This window comes from Tachysurus fulvidraco, chromosome 14, assembly GCF_022655615.1.
Source record: "Tachysurus fulvidraco isolate hzauxx_2018 chromosome 14, HZAU_PFXX_2.0, whole genome shotgun sequence".
Classification (NCBI taxonomy): Eukaryota; Metazoa; Chordata; class Actinopteri; order Siluriformes; family Bagridae; genus Tachysurus; species Tachysurus fulvidraco.
This window is the reverse complement of record NC_062531.1, coordinates 6,163,440-6,181,285: the sequence shown is the minus strand read 5'-3', so window position 1 is coordinate 6,181,285 and position 17,846 is coordinate 6,163,440. Positions and strand designations below refer to the sequence as shown.

General features: G+C 42.1%; 1 protein-coding gene across 2 annotated transcripts in view; it reads left to right on the top strand.

Annotated features, from left to right (window-relative positions):
* ntng2a (netrin g2a) overlaps nucleotides 1-17,846 on the top strand; it is a 72,931-nt gene that overhangs the window by 30,655 nt on the left and 24,430 nt on the right. For both annotated transcript variants that reach the window (XM_027133117.2, XM_047799989.1), the window contains exons 4-5: nucleotides 13,639-13,811; nucleotides 15,116-15,139. In XM_027133117.2, coding sequence (XP_026988918.1) covers nucleotides 13,639-13,811; nucleotides 15,116-15,139 — 197 coding nt within the window. The remainder of the gene's footprint in view (nucleotides 1-13,638; nucleotides 13,812-15,115; nucleotides 15,140-17,846) is intronic.

The window sequence follows — 17,846 nt, the reverse complement described above, 5'->3', positions numbered from 1 at the left end:
TCTGTGCATCCATCCCCACGACTGCACCCGCTCCAGTCTTGCCTGCAAAAAACACATATACAATTAAACTGATATACACTCAAACTGTATACGCTCACACACATACAGACATGCATTGTAGCCAATCAGCAACAAGCAAGCGTTGGACCCGTCCTTTCTGTGTCATATTGATGAACGATCGGATCATATGCTGTTGTTGATTATGTTCCAAGGGCAACGTATCCAGAAATGTGGATGTGTTCGTTTACAGCACATCTTGCTTTTAACGTTGTGCAACATCCGTGAAACGAGTTCCTGTTAGCATTTGTGTTATAGCAGCTTTCTTCAACATCCTGTTAAAGTTTAAAAAAATGCACTTTGTCTTGTGACATAGAAACCGGAAGGCATCAAGCACTCTGTTTTAAAAACTTTCTCGTATAGGAAATCTTAACATTATAGCTGTCATGAACGCTGGAATAAAACGGACCCAAATGCAGGATAGCAAAATAAACAAATAATAACAAACTTTTTTAATAACAAAAAGACACGAGACATAACACGGATTAGAGACAGGACAAAACCACAGTAGATTCCGTGCTGCACAAGGCAACGCGGCACAGATAAATAGATAAGGTGATGACAATGGGAAACAGGTGTAGGTGGAGCAGACAAAGGCAGGGTACACACATGACGAAGAACATAAACAAATGCACGTGGCCAAAGTCCGGCTGTAGTCCTGACAATAGCTTTACTTGACTGTTCTTTCTTTCTTTCTTTCTTTCTTTCTTTCTTTCTTTCTTTTTTTCTTTCTTTCTAGCTTTCTTTCTTTCTTTCTTTCTTTCTTTCTTTCTTTCTTTCTTTCTTTCTTTCTTTCTTTCTTTCGCATATTTTTTTATTACACCAAAATTTTTAATCACTTTCAAAGTCAACACAACCTCAAAGTGTACCTGCTTATTAACACCCAGAACTATCTGAACTAAACACATCTTTTGGATGTGACATGTCTGTACTTTTGTTTTATGTTATAAATATTACTAGTTTTTTAGAATGTGGGCATATTTTTTTTTCTTCTTCTCCAGCTTAGCTTTCTTACTCTTCAATATCCTCAACTCTCTGGATTGCCTGTAATTCAAGTGTAACGGTCTAATGATGTCCTCATCATTAGTATAATAGAATTAACCCGTGCTATTAACCCGGACCCTTTCTCTCACCCCAAGCGATTAATGAGCAACTGCGTCCTGCTGCCCGTCTACACTCTGAACTCTCTGATAATTCAATTAGCACTTGAGGGAGTCATAATTGCTAGTACAGTGATACTGTGGAGTCTCCACAGCTTAAGAATGATGAAATGGGAGATGTTGATCCTCCATTAGGTTATGATTCAGCACCCAGTTGGAATCTGATCTGAATTATACAGCCTAAGATAGCACACGTTGCAGCTCTTTCACGACGTTTTCCAGCGCATCTAACCTCGCAGACGATATCATAAACCCTGCTAAATTGTGCGACGTCTCTTGTTCTGCACTGCCTGACATTGTGTGAATTTGACACGCTGCTCCTTCTAAAAAAAAAAAAAGCGTAAAGCCGTGATACATATAAATTCAAGTCTTTAATCGTTCCTGCTGTCTGTACTGCACCTCAGTTGCAGTTCACAAGGATGATATCAATTTTAATTGCGCTGTACATCCAAACAAATAGAATTGCTTGTACAGATTTCTTTTAGGCAAGAGGAAGAAAAGCCTGGAGGGTTTTGCTGTGATTTGTGCCAACGTTTTCAAAAGGTTATCAAGCAGACAGGAATCACAAGTAGGAGGAAACGCAGGAATAACTCAGAACTGTCCTCCCACATCTTTCTCTGAGAAAGGGGATCTTTGAAATTTGATTAACGGGCGTTCGTATCCCTGAAAGCCGGCACCGCAGGGGTAAATATCTCCGCTGCCCGGATCTTCGCCCCGGGGGCTGGAATAAAAGCGGGTGTCCTGGGAAGGCAAACAGAATTTTTCATCAGAACACCGTCTCTCATCAAACTTTCATCCGCCCATTCTTTATGGTGTACTATTTCCTGCGCAAACGCCACCTCAGTAGGAGATTCCTGCTCAGCTGATTCGTGCCCGTCCTCCTGCACAAAAGCATATGGTGCATTAAATGCCACCGCTCTCTGCCCACTCGCAATACCAGCCGAAACACCACGACTGAGACGCGCAGGGTGGATGCATCAGACTGAGGAGGACTGCGTGACTCCTCCATCCAACTCTGTGCTCAGGAGGTGTGAATCACACAAACTGGCCAGGGATGTTGTAAATAGGACAAGAAAATAATAATAAAAAAGAATATTAACATTGACTTTACCCTGAAACAAATCTGGAAGTCTTTATACTGTATATGTAAATATGAAGTCATCTACAAACGGAAAAAATGAAGCGACTGACTGGTTTTTGTGTGCGCTTGCTACATAAATGAAACTTTTATAGAACTATTATTATTAATATTAACGTTGACGTTATTTATTTATGTGTGTGTGTGTGTGTGTGTGTAAAGGAGATTAAGGTTTATTAAGGCGTAATATTAATTAGCTACATTAATAATTATGCCAGTAGAAGGTCCTCGTAAAGAAACGTGTGTGAATAGAAGAGATTAAATATTATATTTAGCATAGTATTAATTAGCTGCATTAATGATTATGCCAGTAAAAAATCCTCATAAACAAACATGTGCATGTAAAAGAAATGTGTGTGTGTGTGTGTGTGTGTGTGTGTGTGTGTGTGTGTGTGTGTGTGTGTGTGTGTGTGTGTGTGTGTGTGTGTGTGTGTGTGTGTAAAAGAGATTAAGGTTAAGTTGTAGCATAGTATTAATTAGCTGTATTAATAATTACACCCATGGAAAGTCTACATAAAGTGTTTGTAACAGAGATGTGTGTGTGTGTGTGTGTGTGTGTGTGTGTGTGTGTGTGTGTGTGTGTGTGTGTGTGTGTGTGTGTGTGTGTGTGTGTGTGTGTGTGCGTGTGTGTAGATCCTGCACAAGGTGAATATGTAGAGAATAGTGTCCTGCAGGTTCCTGCTGTGGACAGTAGCACAGCATGTGATAGAAACGCGTTCAGGCAATAATTGGCAGAACCCCACTGTGAGGTTTCAATAGGGGGCTGAAATGAATTATGGAGGGTCTTTATCCCATCGCCTTACACTCTCTATCAACTGCAGCTCATGTGCAGAGAAAGATTAAGACGCCACTTCCTGCCTTTTCTTTCTTTCTTTCTTTCTTTCTTTTTTTTACTTTTTTCTTCCTCAGCATCGACTCTATCATGCTTTCCCTCGGTTATCCATCCATCTGTCACCTGATCACTTGTTCATGTTTAAATCTCTTGAACTTCATGGCCGGTGGAGGAACATTTGTAGGATTTCTATAAATGATCTTTATAACCAGCAGATGAACTTCTTACATGTTGAAATTGATCCAAAAATGGGCTCGAGGTCTCAGTAAGGTCAAAATGTTATTCAATAACTTCCTTTTCTTATCTTTCCTATTTTTTCCCTTTTTAGCATTTCTTCCTATCTTTCTTTCCCATTCCTCTCTCTCTCTGTCTCTCTCTCTTCTCTCTCTCTGTCTCTCTCTCTCTCGCTCTCTCTCTCTCTCTCTCTCTCTCTCTCTGCCCACCTGAGCCGCTAATGCTCCGCATTGTGGAGCCGCAGCAGGTGATGCTTTGCATTTACTTTCCACCCTGTTGGCACTGTGATTGCAGGAGAGGTCCCTCCCCATTCCTGTGTCCTGTCTGAATAATTTACCGGCCGCTGCTGCCAAAGCTTTCAAAGTTCCAGGCAACTCCGTGGGAAACATTCCACAGCCTCGGTGCAGGAAAAGCCACTCAGGGTGACCACCCACTTTCTCTCTTTCACCCTGTCTCTCTTTCTCTCCCTGTCTCGGACTCTCTCACTCATGCTCCCTCTCTTTCTTTCCCTCTCTCAGTACCTCTCACTCACTCTCCCTCTCTCTTTCTTTCCCTGTCTCTACCTCTGTTTCTCTTCCTTTCCCTATCCCAGACTCTATCTCTCACTCTCTCTCCCTCTCTTGCTCTGCCTCTCTCAGTACCTCTCCCTCACTCTCCCTCTCTTTGTCTCTCTTTCTCTTTTTGTCTTAGACTCTCTCTCACTCACTCTGTCCCTTTTTATCTCCCTCTGTCTACCTCTGTCTACCTCTGTCTTTCTATCTTTCCCTGTCTCGGACTCTCTCTCACTCCCTCTCCGTCTCTCAGTATCTCTCGCACACTGTCTCTCTTTCTCTCACTCTTTTAGTATCTCTCTTTCACCCTGTCCCTCTTTCTCTCCCTGTCTCGGACTCTCTCACTCATGCTCCCTCTATTTCTTTCCCTCTCTCAGTACCTCTCACTCACTCTCCCTCTCTCTTTCTTTCCCTGTCTCTACCTCTGTTTCTCTTCCTTTCCCTATCCCAGACTCCATCTCTCCCTCTCTCTCCCTCTCTTGCTCAGCCTCTCTCAGTACCTCTCCCTCACTCTCACACACTGTCTCTCTTTCTCTCCCTCTTTTAGTATCTCTCTTTCACTCTGTTTCTCTTTCTCTCCCCCTCTCAGTATCTCTCTCCCACTGTCTCTCTTTCTATCCCTGTCTCAGACTCTCTTACTCACTCCCTCTCTTTCTCTCCCTCTCTCTGACTCTCTCTGTCTAACTCACTCGGTCTTTCTCTCTCTCTCTCTCTTTCCCTCGCTCTCTCTTTCTCTCCATCTCTGTCAGTCACTTTCTATCTATCTATCACTTTCTCACTCTGTGTCAGTTTCTCTTTTTCTCACTCTTGTCTAAAAAAACCTTTCAACTTTTAAGATACTGCTGTAGGAGGTAGAAAGCTAAGGTACTGAGGCAAGGTCTCACGTGTGCTCCCCTGTTAACATCGGCTTTTGTGTGAGAAGCTCTTTTTGTTACCTACATGTAACGCAGGTTAAAAAAAAAAAAAAAACTTCCTTGTGAGTGCCTTTTCACACCGCCTTGACCATTCAGGGGACTTTTTTTTTAGCACCTGCCCTTCAGAAAGCCACAATAATGGATACATATGAAAAAAGTGTCTCTTTGTTATTGGGAGAACGTCTTTTGGTGGAGCTCCACTGGAGAACACACATCATTAGCTGAGTACAGAGCTTTTACAGCTCAGGCAATGGATTAAGACTTAAAAAAAAAAAAATAGAATTCGTAGCCAATTATACTTCTCATTCTGAGTAATACCCTGGGTGCTACCGTTCCTTACAAATCAATATTCTCTTTCTTAGCACATGTAAGCTCGATAAAATCCTATTGTCAGGGAGCCGTCATGTTCAATTTGCTCCCAGTAGTTTGAAGACACACTCGATGTAAAAGTTCACACACAAAAGTAGTACAATGATAGAGGAACTTTCTGCTCGTTAACAGGATACACTGATCTCCATCTCACGTACAGTCGACCGGTGCTGATTTAAAATCCCCAGGCATTAGGAGCACTAATGGATGTGGAATCTCTGCCGCTTTCTCTCCTTGGTTTCTCTTAAGCCGCAGCCATTTGGAAGCAATAAGTAAGACGTGCCGTGGTAATCATGACGGATCTCGGTGTGGCCAGGGTGACTCTTGGGGCACCATTTGTTCCCTGTCCTTCTTCTGCACGTTTCTGCTATGCGTAAGTGCCTCATGATCAGCCTGGCATCACTTCTGTTCAAATGAGTATAAATGGCATTCGTTGGGATGGTGAAGGCTGCTGAAGGAAAAGAAACAGGGGGCCAATAAATATGGCTCCCATTAGCAGCAGTCTCCAGCTGCTTCAGAGAAGCCCAGTGTTTCTGCAGTGGCCTTTTATCTGTTTTTCCACATTAGTTTATTCGCTTTGGCTGTTTATTTGCCCTGACGTACTGTTTGCTTTGTTTGTTCCCAGCTCCAACTTTAGGACATAAAAGGAGTTTAGCTCTTTTGTTAGGAGCCATAAAAGAATAAATAAATACACTTTTTGTTGTGCTGTTTGCCAAGAGCCCAGCTGTGCTGTGTTTAAATACTGCAGCTAACACGTACACACACTCCCACGTAGATGTGTGTCAAGCCTTCAGTACCTACTGTACAGCTGAGCTTAACCAGGGGTTGTGACAACAAAAGCTCTTAGATTAAATGCTAATATTCACATGCCCGGTTAGTGTCTTGAGAAATAATATACAATGGACATAAAAAGTCATGTCAATTCTGTTTCCGCCTTCAATCTGATATAACGGGATAATGGGATATAAAGTCAAAGTTATAGTAAAAGTCAATTAAAATAAAAGAGCTATAGGAATATTATTCACATGTCTGAGATTTGGGTAGATTAGATGGCTAGAAAAAGCATAATTCACTCCAAACCATCTAGCAACGTTAGACTCTGATGAGACCAAAGGTAGAACATTTTAAAAGGTATTTTGTGCAAAAACAAGAAATACAGTGATCCCTCGTTTATCGCGGTTAATTGGGACCGGAACCCCTCGGGATAGGTGAAAATCCGCGAAGTAGGATTGGTCGTAAGTTTGACCTTTTCACTGATGGTCATCATCTTCCTCTTCCACTTGGGCTCACTAGAGGCATCTTTCGCAGGGGCACGGCGCTTAGGAGGCATCGTAAGGGCTTAACGAAAAGTTAATTTTGAACACAATACACGAGGCACAGTTGACAGCGTGAACGAGAGTGGCGAGATACAACAAGGGAAGAAGCTGGGAGAGGATGCGATGATACGCAGCCAATCAGCTCAGATCTCGCTCCAGGAACCAATCATGTGGCTTGTCTGAGTGCCCGTGGGTATGTACAAAGCCAAAGTTTCTCTCTTTGTCTGGCATCCTGGGAAACCGTTTTTATTTTTATTTTTATTTTTTGATGAATATTTTTAAAAAATCAGTAATGCACTGAGGCCGGGAAACTTGAACGGCGAAACTTGAACCGCGAAGTGGCGAGGGATATCGAAGGTGAAGCCTGGTGATGGCAGCATCATGCTCTAGATTTGGCCAGATTTTTCTTTAGGAAAAGCAATGAAGTTTTTTAGTAGCATCCAAGCACCACCTTTTAGAAAAGTATGCATATTACTGGCTTTCAAACACAATGATTCTGTTCATTTGACCGGGTTATGATGTGAGCTCATGTCTATGAGCTCTTGTCTACATTTACACTTGCTGTTCAGACATAAAAGTGATGTGTCTGAGGTCTGATTAAGGTGCTTCTCATATCCTATGTGCAAAAAAGAGACAATACTAAATACTAACTAAATAAAAATTTCCTATTTATGTACTTAACATGGCTTCGAATACCTCTCAAAGCATTTTTTGTATGAATTCACAACCCAAAACACGACAGAGCTTAAGTTCACAACCAAAATGGAATTTGTGCCTGTTGTATCGTGCTTATGTTCAACATTGAATTTCTTTGTCCTGTCTTAATACAGTATGACAAAGTATATCTGAATGACTCATATGAATTTAGACACAGAGGGCTTTCTGTTTTTACCCAGCCTACGAGGGTCAATATATTCTGTGGTGGAAATTTTTACTGAAGAGATGTTTGTAAGGCCCTGTCTTTCTATGCTCATGACTGGTAGTTGTTGTGACTAGAAATTGTTATTGCCAGTGGTTGTTTTTGTGGAATACGACGAGGACAAAGGGGACTGGAGACGAGTTGGCGGGACTTAGGATCATAAACAGCTGTAGTAGACCTTGGCAAGGACAAGATTAGCTTGATCAGGAGGTGAGCAGGCGTTGTGCATCTAAGCCAGCGATTGAGGATGTTTTCCTTTTACATGTTTTCTTGTTTGAATCATGCATATAAAATCTTGATGTAATCAGTGATCGGGGCCATGCCTTACTCACGCTACACGAGGAGTGTTGGGTCCTGTTGCGCAGCTGCACACGATAAATTGTGAAACCTTTTTTACTCTTGCACAACAATTCATCGATAGGTTCCAAAAAACAAAAAGGATAAGTTACATAGCACACATATTCGTCCATTTACAGATAAACCTGAAAGACTGGACTCTACTGTACCATTATGCACACATGACCAAACTCTTAGGTCCCTTGGGCCCTATAACCGTGGCTTCTGTTCCCTTCAATGATAACTAAAACTTGTTCGGTTAAATCATTCGAATGAGATGAAATTGAATTGAATTATCCAGTCCTACTTGTCACGTTTCAAGTGCTGAGACATACGTTATAGACTGACCGTGAATTAATTACACTGGTTGCAGATTAAATAGCCAAACGAACACGAGCGTGGTGAGGTGACTTAGTAAGAGCGCCCTGTGGCCTGCCTGTGGATCGAGAAATGAGTGGAATAGGCCCCATAGTGCTGGATCAATGCTATATTTCCCTATAGTCCATATGTATCAAAGAGAACTGATGCTGGATCAGCTTCCTGTGGCTCAATTTAATTGAGTTCAGTATGATCTGAACTCGAACAAAAAAAGAAAGTCCTTGATATACTGTAGCTTGCTCCTCGAGATATTTGCTCTACCCCCATCAGGGTTCAGCTCTGGTCTAATCAACATGTGTGGAACTTATTCTCCTGATCCTTTAGTCACAGATGGTTAGAGAGAGGTTAGAGAGCTCGGTTTTGGCATCAGGTTTGTTCATGAGTTCTTTTCCTGTGTCAGTCAGTGGGGTGTCCACACTGTGGCCTCGATATAGCTGCCCTGGATCTCCGAGGAGGCCGTGTTTATGCAGAACTTGTTAAACCTCAGTTCACACTCCAAAATCAGGAGCTGCAGCCATGGCAACCCTTATATGCTCCCTGCTGTGTGTGTGTGTGTGCGTGTATGTGTGTGTGTGTGTGTGTGTGTAAAAAGTGTATGTCCTCTCATACTTGTTTAGAGCAGGACCAAAGAGCATAGTGTAAAGCTCTACCAGCAACAGAACATCCTCAGCCTTACTGCTCTTTACAGTGAAGCGAATGATGTATTCTGTCCTTGGTTTTTAATCAAGCACCTATAGTGTCCACTTTGCACTTTTTTATGAGGTGTCAATAATTTCGAATATTCATGACGCCAACGGTGCATACCAATCTCGCTGCCGGTACGCATTCTGCATGTGCTTTCGCACCCACTAGCCAAGCAAATTTACAAAATGCCAGCAGGCATTTATTCAACTGTCAGAGCAGACAGATTTCTTTTTTCCAGGGCTTTTTCCCTCCTGTCTAAACAGTGATTGAATCATTTACAGCGTGGTCCCTTCCCGGAATAGAGGTGGGGTTAGGCGACACAAGACACATCAAGAATATTTGCAGCTTTTTAGGAACACAATCTTGTCGTGACCCGAAGATGCGTCAGTAAACGTGCACTCTTGATGCTTCTTATAGCGATCGCTGCCTCGGTTTTAATCACACATTTTTTCAGGACTGGTGACTCATCGGATATATACATGTGAATCATTTCTTGATTTCACAGAAGTCTGTTGTTTAGAAATCCAATAAACAGACTTGCACCTAATAAATGCTGTCATTTAAATGTCAGATACATGCTTTAACTCATGCATTCGATGCCTTGACAAAAAAAATCCTTCATTCACGTCATTGAATTTAAATAGCTCATGCAAAACTTCTGCAAATAAATGATAATAGGTGTTTAAAGGTGTGACAAGGGTCGCTTATAGTTTATTTTTTAGCATACTTTCATGTCTAAGTATATTTAAACAGAGCAAACTATTAGCATAGACTAATATATTAGTAATAATATAGTTATAGAAATATTTCTAAGCACATATTTATTTAGATTTCACTTATACTGGAACCAGACATACAGTACTGTATGTGTCCGTGGGTGCCCAGAAAAAAGTACCAATATTGGTTCCGCCTTTGGTCTTCTTTGATTTGGTCAGGTATACTGTGGTTCCATATTGTTTTAAACCTTTAATATATATTTTTATTAAAGCTATCTTTTTTATATCACACGAAAAAACAACTTCCATTCTAGCTGCTGTTTCATTAACTTCACTAAAACATCAACAACCTTTAAACATCTTTCCCACTAATCTATCCATTCATCTATTTTCTGAATCTGTTATCCTACACAGTGTCTCAGGGAGCCTGGAGGCTATCCAAGGTGACTCAGGTCACAATCACACACACTCACACACCCATTCAGACTATATGGACAATTTAGAGATGTCAATCAGTCTACATGTCTTTGGATTGGAACAGGAAACCTGTGTAAAATATCCTTTAGAGTAAACATATAATTATAGTACATACTGTATATGTTTACTTTGCATCTCTAGGGTTGGGGGTTCGAATCCTGTCTTGTACAAGTGAATTGTAGTGTGTGAATGGATGTGTGTGCAATTGTGCCATCCAGGGTGTGACCGTGCCTTGTGCCCCAAGTCCCCTGGGGGCATTCACTAAATTCCAGGGGTTTCGTTACCATGACGTAAAGTGGGCGTGTTTCTGGAGGTCTTGGAAAAACGTCCTCTTTTTAAAAAACCAAAAACTACGGTTAGGGTTAGATTATCAAATAGGCCACGCCTGCCTGATGACGCAATATCTGTTATACTGTTCTGAAATCCCTGGAAATAAGTGCATCCCGTCCCCTGGGATAGACTACAGGTTCCCTGAACTCGGAATATAGATATAGATATAAATAGTGATGTATAAGAATGAGTGCCTTGCAGCTTCAACTACTGTCAGAGCTGCTGTTCCAAAAAAACTTATCAACACCTTCTGACCAATCAGATTTAAGAATTCAACAGTACTGTATTATATAAGTATACTAATGTCACACATAAATGATCATTTTCTTTAAGGTTTTTGCAGACAGTTTATATTAAGTATGTCCATTGAAAGACATCTCCAGACCCCAAAGACCTCTGAATTTTAATATCCTTGCTGCTTAATAGAATTGTGGCAGCCCAAACCATAGATGAGGTCAGAAATTGGTAAGGGCCCACAGCTTTCTGTAAGTGATTAATGCTTTGCTAAAGTCAAGAACGGTCTGGGTGCTCTCGGTTGTCCCAAAAGACACGAAGAGTGCTTAAACTGATTAATTTGTCATGATAGTGACTTGATGGGCATATGCTTTTGGAAAAATCCCAGAATGAAAGACACTGTGATTGACATCAAGTTTTAATTATGGCTTCCGGGTCTCTGGAGGGTGGCATCAGTTTGGCTCTAGAGGCCTTTAAAAAAAAAGAGAGACTTAATTAAAGTAAATGAAGTGGAATAAAACCCCACTCTGTCAATTATCCAGTGTTATCTGCCATGTTGTGAGTGTCTGGACATGAGATGATGCATTCAGGATGGGATACAGATGGAACGTGGACATCAGCCCCATGAGAGGATTCTCTAGCATTAAAGTGAGTAAAAGTTTATGTACATGAAAAGAAGGCTACAGATTGAATTGAGTCATCTTTGCCTTTATCCAAGACAGGATAATTAGATTTCGTTCTTGGATAGCCATGCTGTTCCTGAAATCATCATAAAGCAGGGATGCGTGTGAATACAGTATTCAGAATGAACAGATTTTTAGGCAGTAGCATACAGTATGAGCAGGTTGCGGTAATCGTGAATATGGATACGGCTGTCGTTGAGCCACAGGTAATCTGAGCTGCGTTAATATTCAGTATAAAGTGAGTAAAGCGGTAACAGCAATATAGATATATATACAGTATATAACTACTGTATGTTTGTTATAACATGTTACATGTGAGTATAAGCAAAAATAACTATGAGTTGATTTAAAAAAATAGTGCACCGCCCTACAGGGTTTAGCCACGCCCACCTACTGTATGGTTTAAATCTGAAATCTGGTACAGAGCATGCTCATTGTGATCCTCACTCATGATCTCTGATCTATGAGTTGTAAATTTCATAAACTTTGAATAACATTCATTCGTGTTAAAGTAATTTGTATTTTAATTAAAAGCACACAAGTGCATACAAATTGAGGATTTCTCTTAACAAGCAAAGGGGGTGGGATGGGGGGGGTAGTTATCCAATTACTAAGGAACGATGCACTTTCCAGAAGCATCAACTTTTTCATTTGGCTTCATAGATGGCAGACGTGAGCTATAATCTTATTATGCAGCAATATAGCGTCTATGTAAGGTTTAGTTACTGTTGTCATGGAAAAAATATAGGTCAGCTTCATAAATATTTCATGCAAATGGTGAGTTGCTCATGCCATCCTTCATGCAAATGGACAGTAGAGTTGCTCCCTCCAGTGGGAAGAAAAGCATCAGGATTCACTCATTTATTCGATTACGTAGAGCGTAATTCTGAAAGCCATAATTTCCATACAAACCCACTTTACTCCCTGCACCTATTTAATCTCAGCTTTGAGAGGCCAGATGTGTGACCGTTGGTCATAAGCTAAAAGTCCAGATGCTTAGCTTTGCGCCATTTTGGAAAACACAATGATGCCACCTCAGCCTCAGTATCTCCCATTTATTTTAATTAGGTGTGAAATAATCTCTCTGTCTTGCGCTGTCTCTCTGTCTCTCTCATTTTCCTGTGTATTTCCCCCTGAAGCATAGTAGTTGCATGTCATTTACTTCAGTATTAGTCTTCAGTTTTCCGTTTCTCGCTGCAGTGAGCTTTCGCATCCGAACAAAGCCAGATCAAGTCTTTAACGGATGTGCTGTCATCTGGGCTATTGAGATTTTCTGTCTCCTACTTCCTACTCCTAATTTTGCAGCTTTCTCACGTCCATCTGTTTTGCTTTTGGTCATTTAGTCTAAAACCTGGTTTACACTCAAGCCATGGTGTTATGTCAGGTTTAACATTGCAGACCTGAAATAAATTCTTTCCATCCTACATCAGTCTACTTCATGTGCAGTGAAAGACTTTGTTTACTTGTCAGAAAACCAGAAAACCTTTTAACCTGAAAACCACTTATAAGAGAAGCCTAAAGGTATGAGCGTACCTGATGTAGAGATACAAAAAGAAAAGAAAATGAACTAAGAGGCATGAGAACAGTCATTGTCTGAGGCATCGACGCTCCTCAAAGTCATCTTAAAATGAGAAACCATGGGCATGTCTTTTTTGTAACAACCAATCACAGCCATATAGAATATGTTGCTTAAAACCTCAGCAATAAAGACATATGTTAAAAGTGAGTTTCAAGCAAAGACATTTCTGTTATTTAGGGAAATGTGTTGAAACTGTTGTATGATGTAAACACACATTGTTATAATCTACCATATTGACACCCAAGCCTTGTGCATTGCAAATAGGAAAAGTCTAATACCTAATTGTAATATAGACCTAGAGTGATTAATTGTACCCTGCAGAAGACAGAACATTTAGCACGGCGTGCTTTCAAATAACACATTAGTACCCAGTAACTAGTGTCTCTGACTCTCTTCACTGCTTTAGCTTTAGGGCGTCTCATGAAAAACTAGTGCATTCGCCCCTGCGGATTATTCATTTTCATGCAGAACCGCTACACCTCCTGGAGCTCCCTGCCTGAACTTTCACTACCGTATCCTATTCAGCTAATTAGCACGTAGCTTCATCCACACAGGCGAGCTAATGAGATATCTCAGGGGACAAGAGTGAATACCCATTGCAGGGTTTCCTCTGTAGGGTAGTCCTTGCCCTTGGCTGCACGGCAGGAATGCTGCGGCCAGAGCGTTAATTGGCTTGCCTCCTTCTTTTGCTCTAAGTGTGTGTGTTTGTGTTTGTGTGTGTGTGTATACAGGTGTAAGTGTAACCTTCACGCCGGACAGTGCACGTTCCGAGACGGTAGCCTCCAGTGTGACTGCGAGCACAACACCACAGGGCAGGACTGCGCTCGCTGTGAGCGAGGCTTCAAGGCCAAGACGTGGAAATCCGGCTCGTACCTGCCCACACCCAACGGATCACCCAACACCTGTAAGCACTGTGTGCATGTCAAACACACACAAACGCACACACACACACACACACACACACACATAAGAAAGAGATGGCGGTAAAAGATTATGGAATATAACTAGCACACCTGCATGAATACACAAGCTGTATGAGCTTTAATGTAAGAGCTGGTCATGTCACGGTAAAATCAGGCAGACAGGAAGAAAGTATAAAATGTACACACACACAAACACACACACACACACACACACACAACTTCACAGTGCAATCAGTGAGTGGCTTACTCAACGCTGGCTTGTCGTTTTCACTCTGAGGAAATTGCTGGCACATCTTAGCGTCAGATGTAGAGATAAAGATGCGACTGTGTCTTCAAAAAATATTAAAGTAATTCTGTCATTTCTTCTCGCTCCCTTGTTACTCGGTCTTCCTGTTTTTCTTCAAGTGCTGTTCACTCGTTCTCCCTTGCCTGTTTCAATTTCTATAGAACTCTCTCTGATGCTCCCTCGCACCCTTGTCGTCTTGTCAGCTGTTCGATTGCTTTTTCCTCTGATCAGTGTAATTACGCGTCTACAGTCTGTATCTTTCATTTTCTTATAGATCCTGATTTAGTAAAAGTTAGTGTGCAGACGAACTGGTGCGCTTGCCTCGTCTCTTTTGTGTGTTTCTACCTTCCTGAACACATTTTACCAAAAATTCTGCTTTGTTTTTGTAGTGGGTTTAATAGCAGATGTACCAGATGTAAAGACACACACTCGTGTCTACAAATCCTTTATATCATCTTCATTACATTTTTTTTTTTTTTTTTTTTTTGGAGATTACCTCAGATATGATTCTCAGTGAAATAGGCAGTCTCTTTTGGGATTTGAACATGACACATCCAGCAAGTAAAGAATAAAATAACAATACAATACAGTCTGCTACTGTAGGAAAATCAGTATACAACGCTATAGGGAGCTGATTGAGATGCACCCTTAGTAAATTAGGGCTACAGCATAAAATGGAAAAAACAAACAGCAGTCTGTTTTATTTTAGAGCCTACGTGAGCGTCTGGTTGTTATATCAGGATACGAAAAGCAGGTCAGACCCGTGTTGTCAGTATTTAACGGATCGCTGTGAGTGCAGATATTGCTGCACAAGCAAATTCTGGAGTTCAGTAGGAGACCCTATGGGCTTTGAGAGAGCGTTGGATTACACCAGAGCACTTTTCACTCAATCAGCAAATGGTGAAACGTGCTAGTTTCCGTTGTTCCGTCTGAATAAATGATATTTACAGTAAAATGATTTTATTTAATACTCATAAAACCCTTGCTCTTGTCTTGCAGGTGAGGCGGCAGGCACTCTCGGCAGTAAGTAAAACAAATTCTGATCTGGGTTTTGACTCGTTGTGCTTGTGTTTGCTTTGTCCCAATATTTCTGCATGATTATTCCTGTTTCTTTTTTTTTTTTGTCTGTAACTTTAAGTGGAATTCACCTGTCGTACATTTTTCCACAGTTCCTTTGTCTTACATAGTAATAGTCTATGAGGGAAGGTGTAATATATCAGGTATATAAAGGCTTCTCATGGGGAATAAAGGTGACTCGCAATTTATCACTTCCATCACTTTTTGTTGATTTTTGTGCTTGGATTTAGTTTGAGTCTTTTTGAATAAAAGAAATAAAGGTTGGTTGTTATTCGTTTTGGTCAGAAATTATGTGCAGTTGTGAAGTCAATAATTAAGTTAATGAATGACCTGAAAAGGAATCAATGTATGTATGTCATCAATGTATATTTCTATATTTATATTTCCCCAGTGTTTTCTTTTCTCATATCTGTTCATGCTATAATTTCTTCTTAAATGAAATAACCGGCTGTTTTTAAATTTTTTTCAACTAAACATTATAGTTATGTATTTTAACGTAATTTGATTCGATGGTTAGTTTTCTCTCATTCTCTTCTCAGAGAGGAGAGGAGGGCGCGAGGGATAGGAAGAGGAGATGAGAGCAGATGAAGGGAGAGGGGGAGAGGAGAGGAGAAGCGAGGAGAGGAGAGGAGAGGAGAGGAGAGGATAGGGAGAGGGGGAGAGGAGAGGAGAGGAGCAGGAGAGGAGAGGAGAGGAGACGGAGAGGAGAGGAAGGAGTAGGGGAGATGGAGCGGAGAGGAGAGGACGAGGAGAGGAGAGGAGCGGAAGGAAGAGGTGGAGGAGAGGAGAGAAGAGGAGAGGAGAGGAGAGGATAGGAGAGGAGAGGAGACGAGAGGAGAAGACGAGAGGATAGGAGAGGAGAGGAGACGAGAGGAGATGAGACGAGAGGAGCGAGAGGAGAGGAAGGGAGAGGGGGAGCGGAGCGGAGAGGAGAGGAGAGGAGAGGAGAGGAGAGGAAGGGAGAGGGGGAGAGGAGAGGAGAGGAGAGGAGAGGCGAGGGAGAGGAGAGGCGAAGAGGTAAGGACGGGACGAGGAGAGGATAGGAGAGGAGAGGAGGGACGAGGAGAGGAGAGGAGAGGAGAGGAGGGAGATGGGAGGAGAGGGAGAGGAGAGGCGAGAGAGGAGAGGAGAGGAGAGGAGAGGAGGGAGAGGGAGGAGAGGAGAGGGGGAGGAGAGAGAGGAGAGGAAGGAGAAGGAGGGAGAGGAGGAGAAGGAGAAGGAAGGGAGGAGCAGAGAAGAGAAGGAAGAAGGAGAAGGAAGAGAAGAGAAGAGGAAGAGAAGAGAAGAGAAGCAGAAGAGAAGAGAAGAGACGAGAAGAGAGAGAGGAAGGAAGGCGAGGAGAGGAGAGGAGAGGAGAGGAGAGAGAGAGGAGAGGAGAGGAGAGGACGAGGAGAGGAGGGAAGGAAGAGGTAGAGGAGGAGGAGGAGAAAGGAAAGGAAGGAAGAAGGGGGGAGAGAAGAGAAGAGAGTATAGGAAGAGAAGGAGAAGGAGAAGAGCGACGAGAAGAGAAGAGTAAGAGAAAAGGAAAGAAGAGAGGAGAAAGAGAGGAGGGAGGAAAATGGGGCGGAAGGCGAGGAGGAAAAGGATAAGGGAAGGAAGGGGGAGAGAAAGAGAAGAGAAGAGAAGAGAATAAAGAGAAGAGAAGCGAAGAGAAAAGGGAAAGGAAAGGAAGTACCGGAAAGGAAAGGAAAGGAAAGGAAAGGAGAGGAAATAAGAGAAGAGGATCGGAGAGGAGAGGAGAGGCAGAGCGAGAGGAGATGAGGGAAGAAAAGGGGGAGAGGCGAGGAGGAAAGGAACGAAAGGGGGGAAGAGAATTCCGTACGCAGATCAGATCATCGACGCGACAGCGAAGCGGAAGAGGAACAGGAACGACCAGTTCCCTTCCTTCCATTCCATTCACTTCGTCGGCCGGAATAAGTATCAGAATCGTGTCCTCTTCTCTTCTCTTCTCTTCTCTTCTCTTCTCTTCTCTTCTCTTCTCTTCTCTTCTCTTCTCTTCTCCTCTCTTCACCTAGTGTCTCCACCAATTGTATTTTAGGGGAAATGGTAACAGAGTAAGTAGTCTTTCGCGCAGCCAGATCCTCAGTCAGATCTTCAATCACCATTCGTTTTGTTCGGCATCATGTTTAGGGACGTGAAATTGTATTGTGGAAAACTTCCATCAAAAACAGATCTGCATGCAACCGTTGATCTTTCGTTTAAGAAAGCCCTGCAAATGAATGGCTTAGAAAGGGCTTATATATGTTGTTACCTATAAAGACATTGAGACTGCACAGAGGAGGCAGCACAATTGTGTTTAATCCAGAGTGTCAGACTGGTACAGCATGTGTCAACCCTGCTGTCACATTCACCATGATTGCACAGGCAACTAAAACCCACAGTGGTTCAGGATAGGTCTCTATTCGGCTTATAAATATCTCAGGCTTGAGCATCACAGCTCTTATTCAAGATAGCGAGCCACCTCTGAAAGCGCAGTTACAGGTTAGAAGTGCATGCTGTTGCAACCGGACAGATAGTGGACATGTGCTCGCTGACATCACGTGTAGTTTTCTGTGGATCGTGTTATAAAGCAGAGGTGTAGAGGTGTAGAAGCTGTAGTCTGTACTGTGTAGGCATGTATGTTGTAGGTGTGAGTGTGAGTGTGGGAGAGAAA